The sequence below is a fragment of the Labeo rohita genome, chromosome 20 (genome assembly GCF_022985175.1).
Source record: "Labeo rohita strain BAU-BD-2019 chromosome 20, IGBB_LRoh.1.0, whole genome shotgun sequence".
Taxonomy (NCBI): domain Eukaryota; kingdom Metazoa; phylum Chordata; class Actinopteri; order Cypriniformes; family Cyprinidae; genus Labeo; species Labeo rohita.
In genome coordinates, this window is record NC_066888.1 from 12310906 (window position 1) to 12337151 (window position 26246).

The window sequence follows — 26246 nt, forward strand, 5'->3', positions numbered from 1 at the left end:
GGTTTAAAACTGCAATATGGCTTAATATTTGATATTATATTATATTATATTATGTATTTGTTTATTTATTTATTTATTTATGATGCTACTGTGCTACAATTTTATAAGAAACAAATGAAACATCTTCATATTATGCTCCTAAATCATATTTATGGTCTAGTGTAATTAGTAAGATATTCTGTTAAAATTCTGGATTATTACAAATAACAGCCTTTTTAGAGTTTAACATAAAGTTATACCTGAACTGCCTGGATTTCCTATTGGACTCCAGATACAGCAGGTACAGTATCATTGATCAAGTGTGTTTTTAGAGCTCTAGCGCCCTCTGTCTGTGCCGTATATAAATGCTGACAAAAATGTTTAAATAGAAACTAAGTAAAACATAAATGAAAAATATTTAACAAATGAGAAGAAAACATTGCAATTCTTCCAGTCACCATTCAATACAAATCTGTTTATTGACATACTGTTCCATTCATTGTTCCCAATCTGCAGTGCAGCTGTGAAGGTTCAGTTTTGGAAACTCCTGGAGGTCTTTTACACTTTAAACAGGGCTGTCCGTTGCTAATTTTCAAATAGGACAGGGGGTAAAAGTTTGTATTAGATGCCTGATCTAGCATTCTGAGCTCCTCCATCGATCCTAAGTGTCAAAAATACCAGTAGTCTAGACATTATACAACTGTTGGCTCTGGGGTACCAATACAAGGAATTACTTGGTAAGCTGAAACTGTCAATGTAGATGTTTGAGGTAAAGTGCTCTCTTGAGTTAATGGGCTTTTAAAACTCTTGATTCATTAAGTACTCGATACCAACAGCAAAACCAAAAGCGATTACAGCAGAAATAAAGATCTAAAAGCGAACAGAGGGAAACAAGATAATCAGTTTTCTGAGTCGTCAAAATGTTCACATTCCCTAAGATCATCAGTTTTCAACCTAATATTATCATAATCAGGACATATTAAAAACAGCATGACGCTCAAGGCTGATTCAAGACCTAAATCTCAGATTTTGCTGCGCCTTTATGAAAACGCAACAGTTATGTAAAAAAAATTGCATAATGAATACCATGAGGGAAAAGCCCATTACCCAAGTTAGCACTATAGCCTGGAGTACAAGAGGTACTGCATTTCACCATATTGCTAGTCACATGACATCTCAGGCTAGCAACTGTGGCAGAATTAACCATGCTATTAATCCGTAGTTTAATTCTTTTTCCTTTTCTTTCCTACGCATAAGTCAGGGGATACGAACCGTATGGTCATTAGATAAAAGGGTATAGCTAAACCAAAAGCTAATTGGATAAATTAAACAGACCAGCATCCAAATAGGCAATGTTTTATATAGAACACAGTATAAAATCGGTTAGCACTCCTCAAACTTGTTGACAAACATGCGCTAGGTCATTTGAGTTCATATGATCGTCTTTAATCCCCTCTGTTGGCATTTTGGCAGCTGCCCTGGCCTCTCATCTTCATCTCTCCCTCTCTGTATTCTTTCATGCACTCTGTTTGTTGATTTCCATGTTGCTGGCTCTCTGCGTTTGCGAGCAGAGGCTGGAAGCACCCGGTGGGAGTGTAGGTGGGCTGTGGAAGCAGTGGTTTTCCAGGATTTGCTCAGACGCTGTCTATCTCAGGAACTGGCACGGGGTCGGTGCTCCCTGTTTGTTGAGAGGCACACAGAGGTTCACAGGGCTGGCTGAGCGATTCCACCGAAAGGCTTTTGCTAGACAGAATACTGCTGAGGCTCGGCTTCCGGCCGTCCCGTGGCTGGGCCTCGATCTCCACACGGACCTCAATATTAGTCCCTTCCCTGCTGTAAACGACAACAATAACAAAAACTTTAGGAAAAAGGATGTAGGAAAAAGATATCGATGATGTGATTAAAGATGTGATTTATATTCATTTTTTAAAAAGTGATTTTGATATACACTACCAGTCAAAAGTTTTTGAACAGTAAGATTTTTACTGAATTTTTACTGAAAAAGTCTTTTGTTCACAAAGCAATTTATTTGAACCAAAGTACAGCAAAAACAGTATAATTTGGAAATATTTGCACTATTTAAAATAACTGTCATCTATTTGAATATATTTTAAAATGGAATTTATTCCTGTGATTTCAAAGCAGAATTTTTATCATCATTACTCCAGTCACATGATCCTTCAGAAATCATTCTAATATTCTGATTTGCTGTTTAAAAAACATGTATTATTATTATGATGTTTAAAACAGCTGAGTAAAAAATTTTTTTTAGGTTTCTTTGATAACAGCATTTATCTGAAATAGAAACCTTTTGTAACATTATAAATGTCTTTATCATCTTTTGATCCATTTAAAGCATCCTTGTTAAATAAAATTATTAATTTCTATAATTTCTCCCCGTTCTTTCTTGTTCAAAGATCAGCATAATAATAATAATAAATGTTTCTTGAACAGCAAATCAGTATATTAGAATGATTTCAGAAGGATCATGTGATACTGGAGACTGGAGTAATAAAGTTGAAAATTCAGCATTTAAATAACAGCAATAAATTACATTTTAAAATATATTTAAATAGAAAGCAGTTATTTTAAATAGTAAAAATATTTCACAATATTACTACTTTCTCTGTATTTTGGATCAAATAAATGCAGGCTTGGTAAGCAGAAGAGACTTTAAAATGTTACTGTTCAAAAACTTTTGACTATTTATGAGGAGATATAAATGTCATGGCCATTCAGATATCATTATGAAATTAGAAATCCTAAATAAAAGAACAAAATATTTGAAAAGAAAACCTTAAGTAGCTTGGCATAATTTATTATTATTATTATTATTATTATTATTATTAAAAGTTTTTTTTTTTTTTTTTAATGAATACTATGTATCACATTCACCAAAAGTGACAGTAAAGACATTTATAATGTTACAAAAGATTTATATTCATGTTAAAAAACCCTCTATTCATCAAAGAATCCTGAAAAGTAAATGATAAAATCAAATATGAAGCAGCACAACTGCTTTCGATAATTATAAGAAATAATAACTATTTCTCCCCGTTTTTTCTTGTTCAAAGATCAGCATAATAATAATAATAATAATAATAATAACAAATGTTTCTTGAACAGCAAATCAGCATATTAGAATGATTTCTGAAGGATCATGTGACACTGAAGACTGGAGTAATGATGCTGAAAATTCAGCTTTACCATCACAGGAGTAAATCACATTTTAGAATATATTAAAACAGATATTTACCATTTAAATAATTCACAATTTTATGGTTTTACTGTATTTTTAATTAAATAAATGCTGCCTTGCCTAGCATAAGAGACTTTTTTCAAAAACATTAATTTAAAGTTGCATTGATCTGCTTCTCTGCTTATTAATAATAAAAAAAAGACATGACATTTGCTGACCTCAGAGCAAATGTCTGTGTGCTGCCGAAAGCACACTGCTCAACTACATCCACGTCGTCTGACTGAACAACCTGCTCAGTGCTGTCAACATGTCCATCATTAGGAGGTTCATCGGAGCCCTCTGCTCCAGACTGGACCACACTGGTGCTGGGAAGCGGCATCACTTCCTCTACATTCACGCTCACTTCCTGTACGCTTCCGTCGGATAGAGCTGGGTTATTCTGGCCGGTCCAGTGATCACTGACTACATGAGAAAATAGAAGATCTTCAAGAGAAGTTTAAATGTCATCAGATCAGGCCAAACTGTGAGCTTAACATTACAAAACTAGTCTTTCTGCACTACAGTTAGAGAAGTTTACAGTTACATTTTCCATAAGCAAATACAAACTCATTCATAATGATTAGTAATTTATAATAAAGTGGGATCATTTTCTAGCATTAATAATGTACAGTAGCGTGTTGGATAAGCAGTTTTGAAATAGTAGTTTCCCAAGCTAAAAAATATTAATAATGTCAAGCTACTCTTTTAAACAAGTTAACTACACATATTACTAACTACAGAGAATCTGTTTAAGGCAGGTACACTAAAACAAAGACAAGTAGTTAGCTAAACTTAAAACTCCTAGTAAGAAGTAGCTCACTACAGTAAATCTGTTTAAGGTGGGTAAACTACAGAGAAGATACTCTGACAAGTAGTTAGCTACACTTAAAACTTCTAGCATGAAGTAACTAACTATAAAGAAGCTGTTTAGTGTGGTTAAACTACAGCAAGGATACTCATAAAATTAGTTAGCTACACTAAAAACTCCAAGTAAGAAGTAGCTAAATACAGTAAATCTGTTTAAGGTGGGTAAACCATAGAAAAGATACTCTTACAGGTAGTTATAACTACACTAAAAGCTAGCGGAAAGTAACTATCTACAAAGAAGATGTTCAGTGTGCTTAGACTACAGCAAATATACTCTTTAAATTTGTTAGCGACCCTAAAAACTCCTATTAAAAAGTATCTAACTACAGTAAATCTGTTCTAGATGGTTAAACTACAATAAAGAGACTCTTAAAATAAGTTAGCTACACTATAAACTCCTATTAAAAAGTAGCTAACTACAGTAAATCAGTTTAAGGTGGGTAAACTACAGAAAAGATACTCTTGCAAGTAGTTATAGCTACACTAAAAGCAAGCAAAAAGTAAGAAACTACAAAGATGTTGTTCAGTGTGGATAAACTACAGCAAATATACTCTTTAAGTTAGTTAGCTACACTAAAAACTACTAGTAAAAAAGTAGCTACTACAGTAAATCTGTTTAAGGTGGATAAACTACAGAAAATATACTCTTACAAGTAGTTAGCTAGATTAAAATCTCTTAGCATAAAGTAACTTGCTATAAAGATGTTCAGTGTGGTTAAACTACAGCAAAGATACTCTTAAAATTACTTAGCTACACTAAAAACTACTAGTAGAAAGTAGCTAACTACAGTAAACATGTTTAAGGTGGGTAAACAATAGAAAAGATACTCTTACAAGTAGTTATAGCTACACTAAAAGCTAGCAGAAAGTAACTAACTACAAAAAATCTGTTCAGTGTGGTTAAACTACAGCAAAGATACTTTTAAAATTAGTTAGCTATACTAAAAACTCCAAGTTAGAAGTAGCTAACTACAGTAAACCTGTTTAAGGTGGGTAAACTACAGAAAATATACTCTTACAAGTAGTTAGCTACACTAAAAAACTCCTAGAGTTTGCTACAGCAAATATGCTCTTAAAATTAGTTAGCTACACTAGAAACTCCTATTAAAAACTACAGTAAATCTGTTTAAGGTGGGTAAACTACAAAAAAAAAGATACTCTTACAAGTAGTTAGCTACACTAAAAACTCTTAGCATAAAGTAACTTGCTATAAAGATGTTCAGTGTGGTTAAACTACACTACAGCAAAGATACTCTTAAAATTAGTTAGCTACACTAAAAACTCCTATTAAAAGTAGCTAACTACAGTAAATCTGTTTAAGGTGGCTAAACTAGAGAAAAAAATACTCTTACAGGTAGTTAAAGCTACACTAAAAGCTAGCAGAAAGTAACTAATTACTTAGCTAGACTAAAAAAATCAACTTACTCCTAGTAACAATTAGCTAACTACAGTAAATCTGTTTTAGGTGGGTAAACTTTAGAAAAGATACTCTTACAAGTAGTTATAGCTACACTAAAAGCTAGTAAAAAGTAAGAAACTACAAAGAAAATCTTCAGTGTGGATAAAGTACAGGAAATATACTCTTTAAATTGGTTAGTTACACTAACAAGTACTATTAAAAAGTGCTAACTACAGTAAATCTGTTTAAGGTGGGTAAACTTTAGAAAAGATGCTCTTACAAGTAGTTAGCTACACTAAAAAACTCCTAGCATAAAGTAACTTGCTATAAAGATGTTCAGTGTGGTTAAACTACAACAAAGATACTCTTAAAATGAGTTAGCTACACTAAAAACTCCTATTAAAAAGTAACTACAGTAAACATGTTTAAGGTGGGTAAACTACAGAAAATATACTATTGCAAGTAGTTATACCTACACTAAAAGCTAGCAAAAGGTAAGAAACTACAAAGAAAATGTTCAGTGTGGTTAAACTACAGCAAAGATACTCTTAAAATGAGTTAGCTACACTAAAAACTCCTATTAAAAAGTAACTACAGTAAACATGTTTAAGGTGGGTAAACTACAGAAAATATACTATTGCAAGTAGTTATACCTACACTAAAAGCTAGCAAAAGGTAAGAAACTACAAAGAAAATGTTCAGTGTGGTTAAACTACAGCAAAGATACTCTTAAAATTAGTTAGCTACATTAAAGCCTACTAGTAGAATGTAGCTAACTACAGTAAATCTGTTTAAAGTGGTTAAACTAGAAAAAAGATACTCTTACAGGTAGTTAAAGCTACACTAAAGCCAGCAAAACATAAATAACTACAAAGAAACTGCTCAGTGTGGTTAAACTATAGCAAAGATACTCTTTAAATTGGTTAGCTACACTAAAAGCACCTAGTAACAAGTAGCTAACTACAGTAAATCTGTTGAAGGTGGTTAAATTACAACATATACTCTTAAAAGTGGTTAGATAAACTAAAAGTTCTTAGTAAAAAGTAGCTAACTACAAAGAAGCTGTTCAGTGTGGTTAAACTACAGCAAAGACACTTTTCAAATTAGTTTGCTACACTAAAAACTCCTAGTAAGAAGTAGCTAACTACAATACATCTAAGGAGGATAAAACACAACAAGGATACTGTTAAAAGTAGCTATACAAAAAGTAGCTACAGTGAACCTATTAAAAATAGTTAATCTACAGCAAAAGCAACCCTACAAGCTACAGTCTTAACAATAAAATAGCTAACTTCATTGAAGTTATGTAGAGGGGGTAATATCTTTCTGTATTTTCTAATATCTGTATTACATTATCTCTACATTACTGTATCAGCCATATTTTTTCTGGCACAAAAACAGGAATCTCAGTAATAAATTGTTAGATAAATAGTCTCTAATTTCTATATTGGAGGTAAAAACAAAGCTCTGTTTTTAATGCAGCTAAACTGCTGTCACGCTACTGAAAAATAGTTAAATTAGCAGCGGCACAACAATTAAGTTAACTGTAAATGTATATTCATATATTTCAGGAAATTTCAGGAAGTTGGACTTACAATTGGCAAGATCTTCCAGCTGTATGTTCCGTACTTCAGGAGTTTCAGTTTGTGGCCTGCACCAGCCATTACGACACAACGACATGGGCACAACCCCGTAGACATACGTCAACATAAGAGGCACCCCTACCCCTTCAAACACAGAAGATTTACTAAATTAGAATTAATTCTCAAGTTATTCTGAAAGATTTTAATAGATTTTAATTACATAAAATGTTGAATAAGTGTACAAATAAGTCCCTACATGCAAAAGACTCAACTCAGTGGAAATACTCAAATCACACACATATTTAGCCCTTTATTTAAGTGAACTTATTTTTTTACATGAATTATCTTGACGAAGGAAAAAGTGCAAGAATGGCAGCATAAATACACAGAGGCATAATGTTAGCAGCAAAGACAAGGACAACGCACAATAAAGGAGACAAAAGGCCATGATCCTCCTGGTTCTGGATAAGAACAGACTGGCATTGTTGATGGGGACATTGAAGGGGACAAGGCCCCTCTGTGGCTTCCCTGAGGAGAGGTCAGAGCTGCAGAACAGACAGGGCTATTCAGAGGGGAGAATGAGAGGGAACACAGGCTTTGGGTTTGCGAGGAGAGCACAGAGTAGTGAATGTGCTGCGCTCAGGACTTCACGCTATGCCATGGAGATCGCTCTGACATTTTAGTTGCAGCCGGCTGCTGTAATCTTCCCCTCCCCGCTCCAGCGCTCACAGGAGTGCCAAAGCAAAAGATAGATGAGTCATCAGAGACGACCGGGGCAGTCGGCGTTTGTGTGTGCGAGTATGAATGAAACAGCTGCAAGCACATATGTAAGCTAAAATGTGTGCAATGTGAACGCTAAAAGATTAGTTCATCCCTCACAAAATATTGGTTGTTTACCCTCAAGCTGTTTCAAAACATTAAAATATTCTTGCTTTTGTGGAACTCAAGAACTCTTTAATAATGGGCCAGTTGCTCTTTTGCATACAAATTTCAAATTAAAGGGATAGTTCACCCAAAAATGAAAATTCTGTCTTTAAAGGAGAAGTCCACTTCCAGTACAATAATTTACAAATGATTTACTCACCCCCTTGTCATCCAAGATGTTCATGTCTTTCTGTCTTCAGTCATAAAGAAATTATGTTTTTTGAGGAAAGCATTTCAGGATTTTTCTGCATATAATGAACTTCATTGGTTCCCCCGAATTTGAACTTCCAAAATGCAGTTTAAAAGCAGCTTCAAAGAGCTCTAAATGATCCCAGCCGAGGAAGAAGGGTCTTATCTAGCGAAACGATCGGTCATTGTTTTCGAAAAATAAAAATTTGTATACTTTTTAAGCTCATGTAGCACAGGCTCTGGGATGCGCGTTCTTGAATGATTCGTTCATTTTGAACGAATATTTAATGTGACTCGGGAAGAACGAGTCGTCTCGGGGAGTGATTCGTTCAGTCGCGCATGTGCAACATCCTATTAGGTTCTGTACGGGAATTAGTTCACCTGTTTTGAGTCTTCAGGTTTTTTGAGTCGTTCGTTCAACTTATGGGGATGTCACGTGATGCTGATTTTGCTAAAATGAATGAAATGACTCGAAAAAAGATTTGTTCATTTTGCTGAACGAGACTCAAAGGTCAGAGTCTGTAAAATGATCCGAACTTCCCATCAAGACTACGAATCACTTCTTCGAATCACCACAAGTTCATTGTCCGTGTACACCGGCTCAAAAAGGTAGAGTATGTCGAAAAACTCCATTGTTGTACCTTTTTTTTTGTAAACAGCGCTTGACTTATTTGCACTTTCTTAGTCTTTGCGCGTTTGCTTTGTACAAATTTTTGCGTGTTTGCTTTTAAATAAATTTGTATTTTTAGAAAAAAATGACAGATCGTTTCGCTAGATAAGACCCTTCTTCCTCAGCTGGGATCGTTTAGAGCCCTTTGAGCTGCATTTAAGCTACAAGTTGGAAGTTCAAAATCAGGAGCACCAATGAACTCCATTATATGGAGAAAAATTCTGAAATGCTTTCCTCAAAAACCATAATTTCTTCACGACTGAAGACAGAAAGACATGAACATCTTGGATGACAAGGGGGTGAGTAAATTATTTGTGAATTGTTTATCCTGGTCCTTTGCTGGTTTATACTGGCTCTTTGCTGGTCCTTAGCTGGTTTAAACTGGTCCTGGACCAGCACACAACCAGCTAAGGACCAGCATAAACCAGCAAAGCACCAGCATAAACCAGCTAAAACCACCATCCTAGCATCAAAACTGCATAGGTTAAATATACAGTGTTTTACATGTTTATCATGCAACCAGCAAGGTGAATGGATGCTTTTCTTACCCACAGTAATGGCTGCTATGACTGGAGACACAAAAACAGACATCATGACCCCACTGGCCACTGTCAGATAATGTTTACTTCCTGAGATATTGTTTTTCTTACAGCGCCCATGAACCTGGAAGCAAACAGATACAAAGTAGTCAGCAAAAAAATGCATTCATTTTTTTTTTTTGATTTTTTTTTTTTTTTTTTTGAAGATTGCACATGAATTTTGATAAATGATGGATAACTTATTTATAGTATACACAGCAACATTCCATCAAAGAATAAGAATAATTGATTTCATAGTGACTTTAAAGGACTAGACTCCTGAATTAAAATTTCTGGATAATTTACTAACCCCTATTTCATCCAAGATGTTCATGACTTATTTTCTTCAGCTGAAAAGAAATTAAGGTTTTTGAGGAAAGCATTACAGGATTTTTCTCCATATAGTGAACTTCAACAGGAATCAACGGGCTAAAGTTCCAAATCCGACCCAGTGTTTACAAAGCAAACATGCAAAAAAAGTCAATCACCCTTTACAAAAAAGGTAAAACAACAGTACCGGGGATTTTTGAAGTTGGAGGAGAAAATGAGATGAATTTTTTAGCTCTACCCTACCTTTTTGAACCAAAGTACACAGACGAAAAACTAGACAAGCATTTGCGGTTAAAAAGTATGTACATTTAGATTTTTTTTTGAAAATGGTTGATCGTTTTGTTAGATAAGACCCTTATTCCACGGCTGGGATCGTGTAGACCCCTTTGAAGCTGCATTGAAACTGCAATTTGGACCTTCATCTCCTTGGCCACCATTGAAGTCCACTATATGGAGAAAAATCCTGGAATGTTTTCCTCAAAAACCTTAATTTCTTTTTGACTGATAAAAAAAGAAAGACATGAACATCTTTGATGATGTGGGGGTGAGTAAATCATCAGGGAATTTTAATTTAGGAGTGAACTAATCCTATATCCTATCATATGGTCCTGAAGAGCATAACGGCCTCCATAAACTAACAGCACAGTGAAACTCTCTCAACTTTCTTTGCAAACGTTTTCTATATCACATTTACCTGCTGTTTAAAGGAGACAGGTCTGGTGGATTTACATAAATTTACATATATGCATTCAGCAGCACTTTTCTTATGATGAGCATACAGCCAAGGGTGTGACCTTGTCTTATTATCATCCCAAGGCTATTAAACGGTCACTGGATCCATTTCACTGCAGAGAGGATATAATAGTGCAGCAAACTTTAGGTCTTTACCTTGCGGCCCATATAAATCGGGATGCCCACAATGATGACTGGTATCGCAATGCCTGCTATGAGTGAGATCACCACCGGAGCCCCGAGCAGCATGCCGACCTGCCACAAAACCTTGCGGGTCTGCGACCATGGCTTCTTTCCCCAGAAAGTGCAGCCTGAGGGACTGTGAGGAAGATAAATGAAAGAATTTTTTTTACACTACTATCACATAGCTGTGACATATACATGAGGTTAAGAATAAGACAAGCAGTATTAGCCAATAAAAGCCAGGCACACGCACACTGTCTCACTGAATCAATATTTTATGATCTCATTCTCGATTAGCCTCATGCGCCGCCTGGGTGAATTACAACCCTCTACGGTCAGTGTCACTTCCTGTTCTGTTATGTGTGGTAAAGTATTACATGCGACTAGCTTAAAGGGATATTTCACCCAAACACTTAAATTCTGCCATTAATTATTCACCCTCATGTTGTTCCTTAATCTTCAGAACACAAATTAAGATTAAATTGATTGATTAAATCTAACAGCTTTCTGACCCTGCATTGACAGCAACGCAACTGAAACATCTTATGGCCCAGAAAGGTAGTAAGAACATCATTAAAATGGTCCATGTGACGTCAGTGGCTCAACCATAATTTTATGAAGCTACGAGAATGCTTTTTGTGCGCAAAGAAAACAAGATCTTCTTTTGTCTTCCACATATGAAATAAAGTCACACAGGTTTAGAACAACATGAGGGTGAGTTAAGGATGTATTCTGTCATTTCATAAAAATCTTTCTCTGCCCAACCGGAGCCCAGCAAAAAGGGGTGTTCATTAAATTAAGATCCCTGCTTCTGGCAAATCGTGGGGGTTGGGTTGCATGGAAAGGGAAATATGAACAGAGATTTGTACTGATTAATTGACAAAAGTCGGTGCTGGCTTGCAGCCAAGAACAGAAAAATCTATCAGAAATCAGATGCGATAACTCGCTGAAATGGGTAGCAAAGTCACTATTTTAAAGATCAGACCTCTGAAGCAGCTTAGCTTTTGCACGACTTGTGTTGATTAGGAGTAATTAAGCAAATCTGATAATGTGTAACGTTCATGAAGTCGGCCACAAGCAACAAGCACAAGCTCAGCATTGTAGGGCCAGAAAAACATATCTGACATTCTTGTGCTGCAGAATTACCCCCGTTTAGCTTGGACTGAATGTGTCCGAGAGTAACTTACTAACAGATCACAGACTCTGGTGACTGATGGTGATGAATGTGGGCTATGCGTTTGCAGGCAAATGTCCTAATTTTGGCTGTGAATGCTTTTCACACTGAATAAGTATTCTGTAAATGTTAATTAGAGATTGTACAATTGCTACAGTTACTTAATCAATTAATAAATGCAGGTAGATTTAACAACAAGAGTTTTGTTTACGCACACCCACAGACCAAATTTTGCATGCAAAACTGCAAGCACTTTCAGAAAATCAATCATTCTGTGATTCTGGTTAATACGATTTCTAAAGGTAGCACAGTTTTTTGATCAGTCTGCCTGGGCATAAAGTATTTAGAAGGGGCAGGCTTATAACAGTGAGCATTTTCAATGTTAGAGGGATCAAATCTCTGAAAGCATTTGAGTCAGCAAGTAAACTACCAATTCATCAAAACTGCATAGGTCTATGAAATAATCTGTATTTTTGTTGTGGGACAAAAATGTTACAAATGTTTCAATAAATACACAATTGTATACATTTTTCATCTTTTTCAGTGTTTTCCAGTTCTGTCATTAATTACTCACCCACGTCATTCCACAAATTAGGATATTTTTGATGAAATCCGAAAGCTTTCTGACCCTGCAGAGACAGCAACGCAGCTGGCACGTTCAAGGCCCAGAAAGGTAGTAAGGGCATTGTTAAAATAGTCCATGTGACATCAATGGTTCAACCGTAATGCTTAAAATGGATTGGAACTTATAAAACACACACACAGAGAGTTACTAGAGGCAGCAGCAACAATCAAAAGATGAACATTTATTATTAAGCAAGAACACATGGACAAAATACAAGACAAATTGAGTTTATTTGAGTGAATACAGCATAGTTTACAACATTACATACATTTAAACTCGTTTAACAAGCATTTAATATATAAAAAATGTAACATTTAACAGTAGCATTTTAATTTTAGTTTCTCCAACTGTTCTCTGTAATCACTTTTTACCAAAATAGCGCTAATTCCCGTGCCGGTGTATTGCCGAAATCTGAGCCAGTGAAGAGCTGCTGTTTGGCGGGGTAACCGCAAAATTCAGACCGTGGCCTCGGGTTTCACTCGTAGCTGAAAGATGATGTGACTGACTCCAAAACCTGGCCATTAACAAACAGTACTGAGTTTAGAGAACTTATTTTAACATCAGTAGTTCAATCAGTACAATAACGAATAAAATCCATTTATTTTATGCAAGGCAAAAGGTGTTACCATGTTGCGTTGCATAAAATAATACAATTTACAACACAGTAAAGACTTTATAAATGAAATAAAATGTACACAAACCTTTATTTCGCTGAAGAAGTGCACCAAATCGGTGCCGCTGAGAACCGCTCAGCAGCTGGGTTGTTTCAACAGAGACAGGCTCAACCCGGTGGTTGGGTAGAAAGAAATAACTCAGTGTTAAATGACCCAGCAGCTGAGTTACAGAAAAACTACCCAGCACCTGGGTAAAAAATATAAAAAATACCCCAATAAAATGACCCAACGGACTGAACCCAGCATTTGAGTTAAAAAAATAACCCCGCATTTTTTAGAGCGTAGCTTCATAATATTACGGTTGAACCACTGATGTCACATGGACTATTTTACCGATGTCAGTTGCATTACTGTCAGTGTCAGAAAGCTCTTGGATTTCATTAAAAATATCTTAATTTGTGTTCTGAAGATGAACGAAGGTCTTACGGGTTTGAAACAACATGAGGGTGAGTAATTAATGACTGAATTTTCATTTCTTGGTGAACTATTCCTTTAAGCTGTGTACAAACCAAACAGATTCTGTCCTGTCTAAGTGAGTACTTTTTACACAAAATAAGCTACAATGCAGACTAGACGTTGGCCATTAGTCAAAGATCTGGCTACGTGCAACTACTCTTACTGTAACTTGATGACCGTGTGTATTGTGTGAGTGCGTGTACCTGAGGTAGTGCACATCAGTGATCTCCTGCATGCACAGCCAACAGAACTGACAGGCACACACTGTACAATTCATTCTGTTGCAGCTGCCATCATTAGTCTTCATGATGTAGGCACCACAACGTGGACAGGGTTTGATCTCCTCTGCATCTTCAAGATTAAAAGCAAAACAAACATCTTAGCTGGTGGACATGGTGAAACAGATATTAGGTTAGTCCCTCCCTCAATATTTGTGCCATACCACCAGGCTCCTCGTTGAACACGTAAAGCGTGGAAACATCGTTGGCTCCTGATGTGTGGCGAGCGCGTTGACGTCTGGCTTGGTCACAAGTCTGGTCCGGGTGCCACAGCTGGCGGCAGTGGTAGCAAAACTCGGTTTCACAGCCTTCCCGACCACAGCTTAGCTTGGGGCACTCAGCACAGCCGTAAGCAATCACTGCATAGCTTATGAATGACAGAAATAAAATGAGAAGATATGATTTTGTTTTTATATATAAAACATAAAAATACACTACCAGTCAAATGTTTTTGAACAGTAAGTTTTTTTATGTTTTTTAAAGAATTCTCAGGCTTACCAAGCCTGCATTTATTTGATCCAAAATACAGCAAAAGCAGTAACATTGTGAAACATTTTTACTATTTAAAATAACTGCTTTTTATTTGAATGTATTTTAAAATATAATTTATTCCTGTGATCAAAGCTAAACTTTCAGCATTATTACTCCAATCGTCAGTGTCACTCGATCCTTCAGAAATCATTCTAATATGCTGAGTACATTTTTCCAGGATTCTTTGATGAATAGAAAGATCCAAAGATCAGTATTTATCTGAAATAAGAAGAAATGATAAAAATTAATACTTTTATTTAGCAAAGAAAAAAATTAATCAAAAGTGATGATAAAGACATTTATAATGTTACAGAAGATTTCTATTTCAGATAAATGCTGTTCTTATGAACTTTCTATTCATCAAAGAAACATGGAAAAAAAAACTCATCTGTTTTCAACATAATGCATTTTATGTTTTTTTGAGCAGCAAATCAGAATATTAGAATGATTTCTGAAGGATCATGTGACTGGAGTAATGATGCTAAAAATTCAGCTTTGAAATCACAGGAATAAATTACATTTTAAAATATATTAAAATAGAAAACAGTTATTTTAAATAGTAAAAATATTTCAAAATCTTACTGTTTTTGCTGTACTTCAGATCAAATAAATGCAGGCTTGGTGACCAGAAGAGACTTCTTTAAAAAACATTAAAAATCTTACTGTTCAAATACTTTTGACGGGTAGTGTATGCTTGTGTTAAAGTTAAGTAGCATATACAGGTTTGGAGCATGTTACATGAACCTGTATGAATTTCTTTCTTCTGTTGAACAAAAAATAAAATATTTTGAATATATATTGTTGCATCAGTGACATGACACATTGGTAATTAGTCTAATAATCAATGTGTCAACCACACAAAATTTTATATGTGAACATATGCCACTGTCTAGCACATATGGTAGTGGCTAACACTATCATCATTATTGTTTTGCTCCTCAGTCACAGTAAAGAGAGAGGATGCTCTTGGGGCCATGTGGACAGACTGCAGGTGACACCTAATACCATCCTGTTGACAAGAAATGGCAAACAGCCACAGGTTCCCATCACTACCCTGATCTGGTTACCATTAGGAAATCTAACACAAGCCTCCAGAACTATACATAATGCACCACAGAGGAGCATGTGCTTCACGCTGCAGCGTGCGTGACACAATGATTCTAGCTAAAACCAGCTACAGCTGGTTGAAGCTAGTTTAGATGAGTAATCAGCAGGACTAGCAGTCGGTATAATTCTGGATGCTTAGTAAACCATTTTTGTCAAGCTGATTAGAGCTGATATACCACCTTGGCTAAGCTGGTTGAGAAGCCATGGTATGATAAACGACCAGCAACCATCCGGAAAAAGAGCATGACCACATTAAACGTTTTTAAGAGACTTTCCAAACTTTTTTTATTTCCAGAAGACCTAATTTTATTCTAAATAAAAGTTTCTTCTCACTAGTAATTATGTGTCTTGCAAGCAATTCCACTGAGTAATATTACGTGGTTCTTCTATGTCAGCAAGCTTGTTTTATAAAGCAATCTAACCGACTGCGCCTAGCAGCATATTGTAAAAAGTCTCATGTGGGAATGCAGAATATATGAATTTTTTATTGTTTAAACAATTCATTTACAAGTTATTGGCCATAATGTAAAATTCTATAATCTAAAATATAAAATTCTACTTTATATTTCAAATTAAAGTTACAATTTGGCACAATAAATTCTTTGTGTATTCTTATGTATTTTTATCACTTTAAATTTAAATTACAGATTAAAAATAATGAAATAAAAAATAAAAAATAAAAAAAATAAAAAACTTTGTGTGGAAATGCCAGAAATTGTTGTGACAAGTTCAATTACACTACCAGTCAAAAGTTTTTGAACAGTAAGATTTTTCACGTTTTTTAAATAATTCTCTTCTGCTCACCAACCCTGCATTTATTTCATCCATAATACAGCAAAAGCAGTATTATTCTGAAATATTTTTACTATTTAAAATAACTGTTTTCTATTTGAATATATAATATAAAATAATATAATTAATATAATAATATTATTTATAATAATCAATTAATATAAAGTAATTTATTCCTGTTATCAAAGATGCATTTTCAGCATCATTACTTCAGTCTTCAGTGTCTCCTTTAGAAATCATTCTAATATGCTGATTTGCTGTTCAAGAAACATTATTATTTATTATTATTATTATTATTATCAATATTTAAAATATTATCTAATATTAAAATATTAGATTAGCATCATTCAGAAATAAAGCTTTTGTAACATTATATACTATACCATTCAAAAGCTTGAAGTTAGTATCATTTTGGGGGGCATTAATATTTTTATTTTAGCAAGGATGCTTTAAATTGAAAATCGGTGATAAAGACATTTATAATGTTACAAAAGATTTTTATTTCAGATAAATGTTGTTCTTCTGAACTTTCTAATCATCAAAAAAACCTGAAAAAATTCTACTCAGCTGTTTTCATAACATAATAATAATAATAAATGTTTTTGAGCATCAAATCAGAATATTAGAATGACTTCTGAAGAATCATGTGACTGGAGTAATGATTGTTAAAAATCAGCTTTGAAATCACAGAAATAAATTACATTTTAAAATATATTCAAATAGAAATCAGTTATTTAAAGTAGTAAAAATATTTCAAGATTTTACTGTTTTTGCTGTATTTTGGATTAAATAAATGCATGCTTGGTAACCAGAAGAGACTTCTTTAAAAAATATTAAAAAACTTTTGACTGGTAGTACATGTTATTGCACAGTAATATCATATGTCAAGTGCAGGTGTAAATCAAAGGGTGTAAAAATATCCCTCTATAATGGCACCTGAAGATGAGGATGGTACAATGGTGGCTGTGCTTCATCAGTCACATTTATGTGCTAACCTGCAATCCGGTGCCGGGCACCAGCGAGTGTCTGGGTCAGCAGCCAGAAAGCGGCGCAGCTGGAACTCTTCGAAGCGCTCCAGCAGTGCACCATCATCCAGGATGGCACGGACATCGGGCAGAGCCAGAGCTTCAGGGCACTGCGGGCAGGCGATACCCACGCGGCTCTCTGAAATCTCGATGCGTAGGTATTGGCGCAAACAGTCGGTGCAGGCGCGATGCTGGCAGGAGGACAAGCGAGGGAAGTGGCCGCGTGGTTGACTCAGGAGGCAGAGCGGGCACTCGACCAGGTGCTCTAGCAGCTGCTCCTGACTGGAGGAGGACAAGGACAGTACACCCATTGAGCCACTGCTCCCACACTCCGCACCTCCCTCGTCATCTCCCACTCCACATCCTTCCCCTTTCCCAGGATCTCCTCCATCCCTACAGCTCTCTAATCCAACATCACTGTGAGCCTGGTCCTGAGAGGAAAGACAAAATGACTGAGGGCAGTAATGAAAGTTATGATTTTTTCTCAGTGTAATGAAGATAAGCTACACTGTAAAAGAGGTTGCAATTTTAATGCTAAAAGACTGTAAAAATGCTACAGTAAAAATATGTTAACTGGTTAACGGTAAGTTCCTTTACTATAAACCTAATGGGGCATTTCATGTATTGTAGTTTTTGAAAGCGAAAAAGCCATTTTATAATTTGCAGTGAAAAGCTGAAAACTAATGTAACTGCCTGTGTGACACTTTAAATTTGAAGGTTTTTCTAACTTTTTATGTACATTAGGATTTTATGATACATTTTATGTTGTTCAATTCATGCTTATTATTTAAGTGTCATGCATATAACCATGAGTGTTTTTTGTATTTGCGCGTATGACACTGTGCAATTTACATTGACACTGCCATTCAAAAGTTTGGGATCACTGAGTTTTGTAATTGTTTTTTAAATATATATTTCTATCATTTTTTAAAAATATATATTTTAAATATACATATATATAGATATATAGATGTGTTAGTGCTGTCAGTCATTCATTCAGGAATAAAGTAAATGGCTCTCTTTACGAATGGGCCAATGAATCATTGATTCATTGAATATGAGACAAAACACATACAGACACATACATATTGCTTCAATATCTTGAATTTTAGTATATAACTGCATTTATGGAGTTGTTGACCTGCATCATATTTGTCAACATTCAATTATATGACATGGGGACGGGGTCAGTGCGTTAAAATATTTTAATCGCATTATTATTACCACAATAAGCTGACAGGATTTTTTGATTAATAAAAAATAAAAAAGATTTTATTCAAAAAGAATAACAATGTAAGTCTTTACTATTACTTTTTATGAATTTAACATATCCTTGCTGAATAAAAATATTAATTTCTTCAAAAAAAAAAAGAAAGAAAACAAAGTTAATGACCTCAAAATTTTAGACACTAGTATATATTAACTCAAACCTTTTCTATTTCGAATAAATGCTGTTTTTTTTTACTTTTTGTTCCATAAATAAATAAAATGAAATAAAATAAAAAATAATCAACAATCAATACAACAGATTCCAACATTGATAATAAATGGAACTGATAAATAAATTAGAATGATTTCTGAAGGATCATGTGACATTGAAGACTGAAGTAATGATGCTGAAAATTTTAAATGGCGAATACATTTCGCAATATTATTGTTTTTTTTCTGTATGTCTGATCAAATAAATCCAGCATAAAACATTAAAAATCTTACTGATCCCAAACTTTTGAACGGCAGTGTATTATATATTTACCTCAGTTTGTGGCAAAGCTATTTGTTATAAACTTTGATTCATCTTATGGGTTTCTTATTACCATCTGTGTGTTTGCTGGTTCTCTGTGTACTATAAAGGAAAAAGGTTTTAGTACTTCAGAAGGTTGGTATATTAACATTATATCAGCTAATGAAACAGGTTTTTATTGTAAATTTAAATTCAATCCATAAAACCTAAAATGTTGCTATCATATTTTTACAGTATAGTTCTGGCAAACACACCTGACATTTTTTAAACTGTAAATTTCACTGTTTTATTTTCCACTGTTTTTTTTTCCATAATGTAGCTTGATGAAAATTGTGTTTTGTTAAATAATGCAATAACACAGTCTAACCACTCTGTTTCTTGGCAAGAGGACAAATAAGACACTCCCAGTAAAACAAATTAGATAAAATGGTTTGGGGGAAGGGAAATGAACATCATGGATATAATTTTTCCAGTCATTTTGATCACTGTGGCGCCTCACTGGAAGTGGTCCATATGGCGGCCCAAATGTCCAAAGTGGGTAGAATTATTTTCATTTTATCGAAAAGAGCAGCTTGCACATTTTGATAAATACATTTACATTTTTTTAATCATGAAAAAATCATACAGTTGATGATGGTTTAAAGTGAATGAGTATGTGAATTGACTGAACTGACCAAATTTTAGACATGTGAGAATTTAATTTTTTTTATTTATTTGTTGCAAGTTGATTTTCAAAATCCACTTCAGGAATCTGAGGGGGCATGATTGAATGGGTATGATGTTTCTAAGAGGAAGTGAGATGACAACGTGTCTACCAGGTAAAATGAAGCATGACAGCAACTGTTTAAACTGAAACCTATGTACGGGTTACTGAATAAATGTAGACGCCCTCTTACTTGTTCCACATGCTCATGTTCACTGGGCGTGAGAGTAATGGCCACTTCCTCCTTGTTCAAAGTCCCGGTGGGCTTCTCAATCCTGGGGTCAGATTTGGGCTTTCGGCTGAAGAAGCTGAGAAAACTGAGGGACTGTGACTGTTGCTTGGGTCTCTTCATTGTACAGAGCTGGACAGTCCAGCCAAAACAGCATGAGCGGATCAGGCCTCTTTTGTTTTTTTGTGTCTCTGTTTGTTGCTTATGGTCTGACACTGAACATTGGCAAAGAGACCATTGTGAGGAAGTACGAAAATTGTCCACAACAGAGTTCCCTGATCAAGGTCAACATTGTTTTCTTCTCACATGAAATGTTTTCTGTTCCTTCAGTTATCCAAACACACCACAATTGTTCATCCCTGAAAAGAAAAACATAAACAGAATTACGAGACGTTTTAACACTTTTAACACATTTAAAGGGATAGTTCACCCAAAAATGAAAATTCGGTTATTTTCATTAAAATAAAACAATTTAAATACTTTCTTGTCTTGCTCTGCCTGAACTCTGTATATTCTGATTCAAGTCAGTTAGGGTTTGTTGAAAAACTCCAATCGTATTTTTTCCCTCAACTTCAAAAATCATTTTAAAATCATCTTACATCACTGCAGAAGTACCGACCCAGTCTTTGCAAAGTGAACATGCAAAGAAAATCAAACACCCTTAACAAAAAAGGTAAAACAACGATATAAGATGATTTCGAAGTTGAGGGAGAACATACCCTAACTGTCATGAACCGGAAAAAAAGAGTTCAGACAGAGTAAGACAAGTTATTAAAGTATATAAATTGTATTATTTTTATGAAAATAACCAAATGTTTCGCTTCTTCTTCGGCTGGGATCGTTTTCAACCGCATTTTGGATCGTTTGAAGCTGCATTTAAGATGCATTTTGGAAGTTCAAACTCGGGGCACCATAGAAGTCCACTATATGGAGAAAAACGCTGAAATGTTTTCCTCAAAAAACATAATTTCTTTACGACTGAAGAAAGAAAGATATGAACATCTTGGATGACAAGGGGGTGAGTAAATTATATGTAAACTGTTGCTCTGGAAGTGGACTTCTCCTTTAATTCACCCTCATGTCATTCCAAACTTATAAGACCTTTGGTCATCTTTCGAACACAAATTATGATGTTTTTGTTAATTCAGAGAGCTTTCTGACACTGCATAGTCAGCAACGTCCTCCGCCATTATCAATAATGGCAATAATGGCAATAATGGTGGAGAACAGTTACTTGGAGGAGAAGAATTGTTGAATAAAGTTGGTGTTTTGTTATGTATTCTCATAGCTTCGTAAACTTTTGGTTGAACCACTGCTATCACATGGACTATTTTAACGATGTCCTGCGTACCTTTCTGGACCTGGGAACATTTCAGTTGCATTACTTTTGGATTTCATCAAAAATATCTTCATTTGTGTTCTGAAGATGAACGAATGTCTTACTGGTTTGGAACGACATGAGGGTGAGTAATTAATGACATGATTTACAACCTCCGACCTAAATTAAAAACATGTTTAACATAGAAGAGGTGCATTTAATTAACAGATCTGGACAAATAATGAGCACCACGTCACTGACCCTGCAAACAATCAGCCTTATAAACTATTCCCATCTTGTCTCTCACTTCCAAGCCAGGTGTGACTGATTAATAAGCTACAAACAGATGTTTCAAAAGACCCTGATTATCTTCTGATAGGCTTGTAAACTACTATATTCCACCCACATGCAAAGACACCTGCATAGTGCATGGAGTTATTGTGTGCTAAGTCGTGGAAAGGAGAAGTCTAAGCTCTGTTTTATCTTGATACGTGATCGTGTGAAATTAATCTCCCAACTGGACCCCACACTATTACACACATATCAACAGGCGACATGTAACAGAGAAGGGGATGTCAGACAGACGATATATAGTCCAGACTGACTTCTTTTTCCCTATGGAAAGATTTAAAGGCTCCAGTGTGGGGGATGGGGTTTTTATTTTCAATTGTTAATGCTACTCTCTTTCAAAAGAAACACCAGATATGAAGATGGACAGTGATGCACCTGGCAGACAACACATCAGCTAACATCATTACAGAAGAACATCATGTTCAAGCATTTAAAAATTGAACACACATATCTAGCTTCAAAATCTAAACTCACTTGACCAGTGCTATTAATGTTAAAGGGACAGTTCACCCAAAAATGAAAATTCTGTCAATAATTACTTACTCTCATGTCGTTCCAAACCTGTAAGAAATTCATTCATCTTCAGGAATACAAACTAAGATATTTTTGATGAAATTCAAGAGCTTTTTGATACTAACAGCAACACAACTGACATGTTCAAGGCCCAGAAAGATAGTAAGGACATTGTTAAAATAGTCCATGTGACATCAGTGGTTCAACCGTAAAGTTATGAAGCTACGAGAATACTTTTTTGTGTGCAAAGAAAACAAAAATAATGACTTTATTCAACAATTTCTTCTATACCATGTCACACTCGCTCACAAGAGTAACACGGCGCATGCATGAGATAAGAAATTGTTGAATAAAGTTGCTATTTTTGTTTTCTTTGCACACAAAAAGAATTCCCGTCGTCATAAAATTAAGGTTGAACCACCGATGTCACATGGAATATTTTAACGACGTCCTTACTACCTTTCTGGGCCTTGAATGTGGTAGTTGTTAAAGCTCTTAGATTTCATCAAAAATATCTTAATTTGTGTTCAGAAGATGAATGAAGGTCTTACGGGTTTGGAATGACATGAGGGTGAGTAATTACTGACAGAATTTTCATTTTTGGATGAACTATCCCTTTACCTAACACCAGAACTAAAACTATTCTTTTTTTTTTTCATTAGCTGAAGAACATATAAATATTAGATTAAGATAGATAAAATTACTAAAACTTAAACTAAATACTTAAACAACCTAAAGCTAGTAAAAACAACAAAAGCACAAAAACATGTAAAATTAAAATGAAAACTGAAAATATATATAAAAAAATTTTTTAAATATACAATCATATATAAATAATACTAAAATAACACTACATTTGACAAGTTCTTTGCTCTTTTGCTAAGAATACAAACTGCTAAATGATTTAATAATAATACAAAAAATCTCGTTCAGGCTATACAAAGATTCTGATGAGGTCTCACATTAAATCTGAATAAACTGCAGGTTAAATTCAGTGATATTGCCTATTAAGCTACTTAGAAAAAAAGCAGTACTTTAGGCGTTAGAAATAAAGTGGTCATTAGAGAAAATCAATGACTTATTCTTTTTGTGGTAATGGGTCTTACCACTAAAACAACTGCAGTTCTTACAGCTAACCTTGCTAAAAAACAATCTTGATAAAATTGTTTCTAGAGAGGTACATATTAAATCCCTGGGCCAAAAAAATCAAGATCCTCTAAAGATCAATATTTTGATCTGAGATAAGCAGCATCAGCCCCCTCTGGCAGCATTACGTAATTAAAGTGAGGGTCTGTGTCTTGCCTTTGACTGCCCCATTACTCAACAGAACAGAAACCAATAAAGAGGAAAGACATATAATATCAAGGTCATTCAACACGCTGACAAGCAGGGTTTTAAAACGCACCGGACCAAGTGTTAACCGCAAACAAAGGGTTATACAATTATAATGGAGTACAAAGCTTGTTTTTAATGCATTACATGATACATTAAAACTATTCAAGGATGCATGACTTGTTATCTAATTGCATACCATTATTATCTAATATAATACTCATCAATGCTACATGCATGGAAAAGAAATACTTTATATTGCATATTGCATTGCCAGTGGCCCCAATGATGAAACAAAGCTCAAATGTGTTTTATAGCCTCTGTGGTCATAAAGCAAAATCCTGTGGCTGAAATCTTTGGATTGGCTTTGGTGTGTTTTCTTTCTCTCCATTCCCTGGACTATTCCTGGACATGCACTCAACAGTTTTCTTGTTTGACCACATTAAGCAAAGTTGGGCAACAACTTGGCAAACCAAGAATATCAAAGGCCGATGCAATGCTATCATAGCTGTGTTTACAGTTATATCAGGCTCTTTTGATGAGGGAGGGGATCCTATTAATACCCTGACTAATAACTCTCATCAGGAAAGCATCGTGGCAATGCCGTTTAGGACGTTATGTGAGGACACACCTCCACATTCGGGCCACGGGCGCATCAGTGATCCGACATTTACGCCAACTGTTACTTTAATAATACAGTACGGACATTTATATTCCATGTATTCACGTAGAAAATCACACTCACTTCAGACGACCTCTCGGTCGTGCATGTTTGTTTAACGTCTCTTCAAATTGCATTCACTAAAATTCGTTGTCCACGAACAGAATATGTAATAATTAATCAGAAGGTCTGACCAGGGCATCACAGCACTGCAGGGAGTGGCAAGGTTATTACGTATTGCCGCTCACCCCTGCCAAATAATATAGTTTAATGCCTAAATGCAGCTTATTATGCCCAAACGCAGGGTGAGAAAAACATCTTCTGACCAAAAGATAACGCGGAATAATTTAATGAAATCAGCCTCTTACCTCCGCTCAGTGCGTTATCAGCTCAGCACCATCGGTTGGCTCCTCCCACTGAGCGGCTGAGGACGCGCAAGCTCTCGCGGCTCCTCCCACTGCTGTAAAACGTCGCCTATTTGCGTGTCTTGGAGCGTTTTTCTGGACTCTGTGGTCCGAGATTCGCCGCATGACGTTGGCAGAGGAGATCCCCTTGAACCTCGAGGTTCCCTCCTCTGCACACCGGCGGCGCCTGCTGCTTGAGAGGTTGTAATGGCCTGCGGGAGAGCTGGCTACTGCAGAGATCGGAATCGATGGCATGACGTAGAATCACGAACCACTTTTTATGCCATTTGGTAATGAAACATCTGACAAAGAATTTAGCCTCTAAACACTACAACAAAAACGTTTATTTTTTTCCATTTTTTTTATTATTCATTTACATATATTATTTTATCATTTAAAAAAATATTTTTCTCTTTCATTTTTTCTTTCTCTTTACTGGTTTACTTGAATATTATATTATATTATATTATATTATTATAGATTAAGTAATAAAATTATATATATATATATATATATATATATATGTATATGTGTATATATATATATATATATATATTTTATATATATATATATATATATATATATATATATAGTAATTTAGCAAAATATAAATGTGCAGATAAATATAACTTGCGCACCAATAATAGCAAACTATTTCATATAATGGTACTATATTATTACATAACATTGCAATAATACTAATATATTTAATGTATAATTAATAATAATTGGGACGATGGATGTGTATTATGCATAACAGACTTTTGCTTTTGGCCTCTATAATAATAGGCCTATATAATATAATATATAATATATATAATATATAATATAATATATAATAATATTAATAATTAGTAATGATGTTCTCATAATAAAATTAAATAAGAATTATTCAGAGTTATTCTGATTCTGATAATAATATAATATAATATAATATAACATAATATAATATAATATAATATAATATAATATAATATAATATAATATAATATAATATAATATTGTCATAATACATTTAAATAAGAGTTACTTTTGCTATGGCATGAATAGTATGGAAAGAAAATGTTAGAATATTGACCGTTGCTTAATAATATAATATAATATTATTCATAGTTATTTTTGATTCTGATTCTGATAATAATATAATATAATATTAATAAAATATAATATAATATAATATATAATAGTGCTGTCAAAATAAATTTGAGTAAGAGTTATACATAGTTATTTCTGATAATAATAATGTAATGTAATGTAATATCATATCATATCATATCATATCATATCATATCATATCATAATGTTGTCATAATAATAAGACTTTTGCTGTCACGAATAATATAGAAAGAAAATATTAAAATATCAACTGTTGTTGTATAATGATATAATATAATATAATAATGTTGTCGTAATACATTTAAGAATTATATACATAATATAATATAATATAATATAATATAATAATGTTCTTATAATAATACAACTTTTGCTGTCACGAATAATATAGAAAGAAAATATTAAAATATCAACTGTTGTTGTATAATAATATAATAATGTTGTCGTAATAAATTTAAGTAAGAATTATATGCATAATATAATATAATATAATATAATAATGTTCTTATAGTAATACAACTTTTGCTAAGTCACGAATAGTATA

General features: G+C 34.3%; 1 protein-coding gene across 3 annotated transcripts; it reads right to left on the reverse strand.

Moving 5' to 3' along the window:
- Positions 1-439: 439 nt before the first annotated feature.
- On the reverse strand, positions 440-24737 carry si:ch211-278j3.3 (E3 ubiquitin-protein ligase RNF19B). Of its 3 annotated transcripts, none has more exons than XM_051139050.1 (10): positions 24551-24737; positions 19972-20366; positions 17305-17765; positions 14044-14246; positions 13805-13952; positions 10646-10808; positions 9398-9512; positions 7079-7210; positions 3397-3640; positions 440-1812 (listed from the first exon to the last, which is right to left on the reverse strand). In XM_051139050.1, the coding sequence occupies exons 2-10, from the start codon at positions 20128-20130 to the stop codon at positions 1614-1616; spliced, it is 1824 nt and encodes a 607-aa protein (XP_050995007.1). In that variant the 5' UTR covers positions 20131-20366; positions 24551-24737; the 3' UTR covers positions 440-1613. The 3 variants fall into 3 exon arrangements, with proteins under 3 accessions (XP_050995007.1, XP_050995006.1, XP_050995005.1); XM_051139049.1 differs by having other exon boundaries at positions 440-1809; positions 3397-3661; XM_051139048.1 differs by having other exon boundaries at positions 3397-3661; positions 24551-24734.
- Between the last annotated feature and the right edge of the window lie 1509 nt (positions 24738-26246).

Bases quoted from the DNA above. Each gene is read 5' to 3' on its own strand.
- si:ch211-278j3.3 (XM_051139048.1), bottom strand. From the start codon at position 20,130: ATGAAGAGACCCAAGCAACAGTCACAGTCCCTCAGTTTTCTCAGCTTC. The intron at 9,513-10,645 runs GTAAAGACCTAA...GTTTGCTTCCAG, and splicing joins CGATTTATATGGGCCGCAAG to GTTCATGGGCGCTGTAAGAA. The intron at 1,813-3,396 runs GTCAGCAAATGT...TGTCGTTTACAG, and splicing joins ACACAGACATTTGCTCTGAG to CAGGGAAGGGACTAATATTG.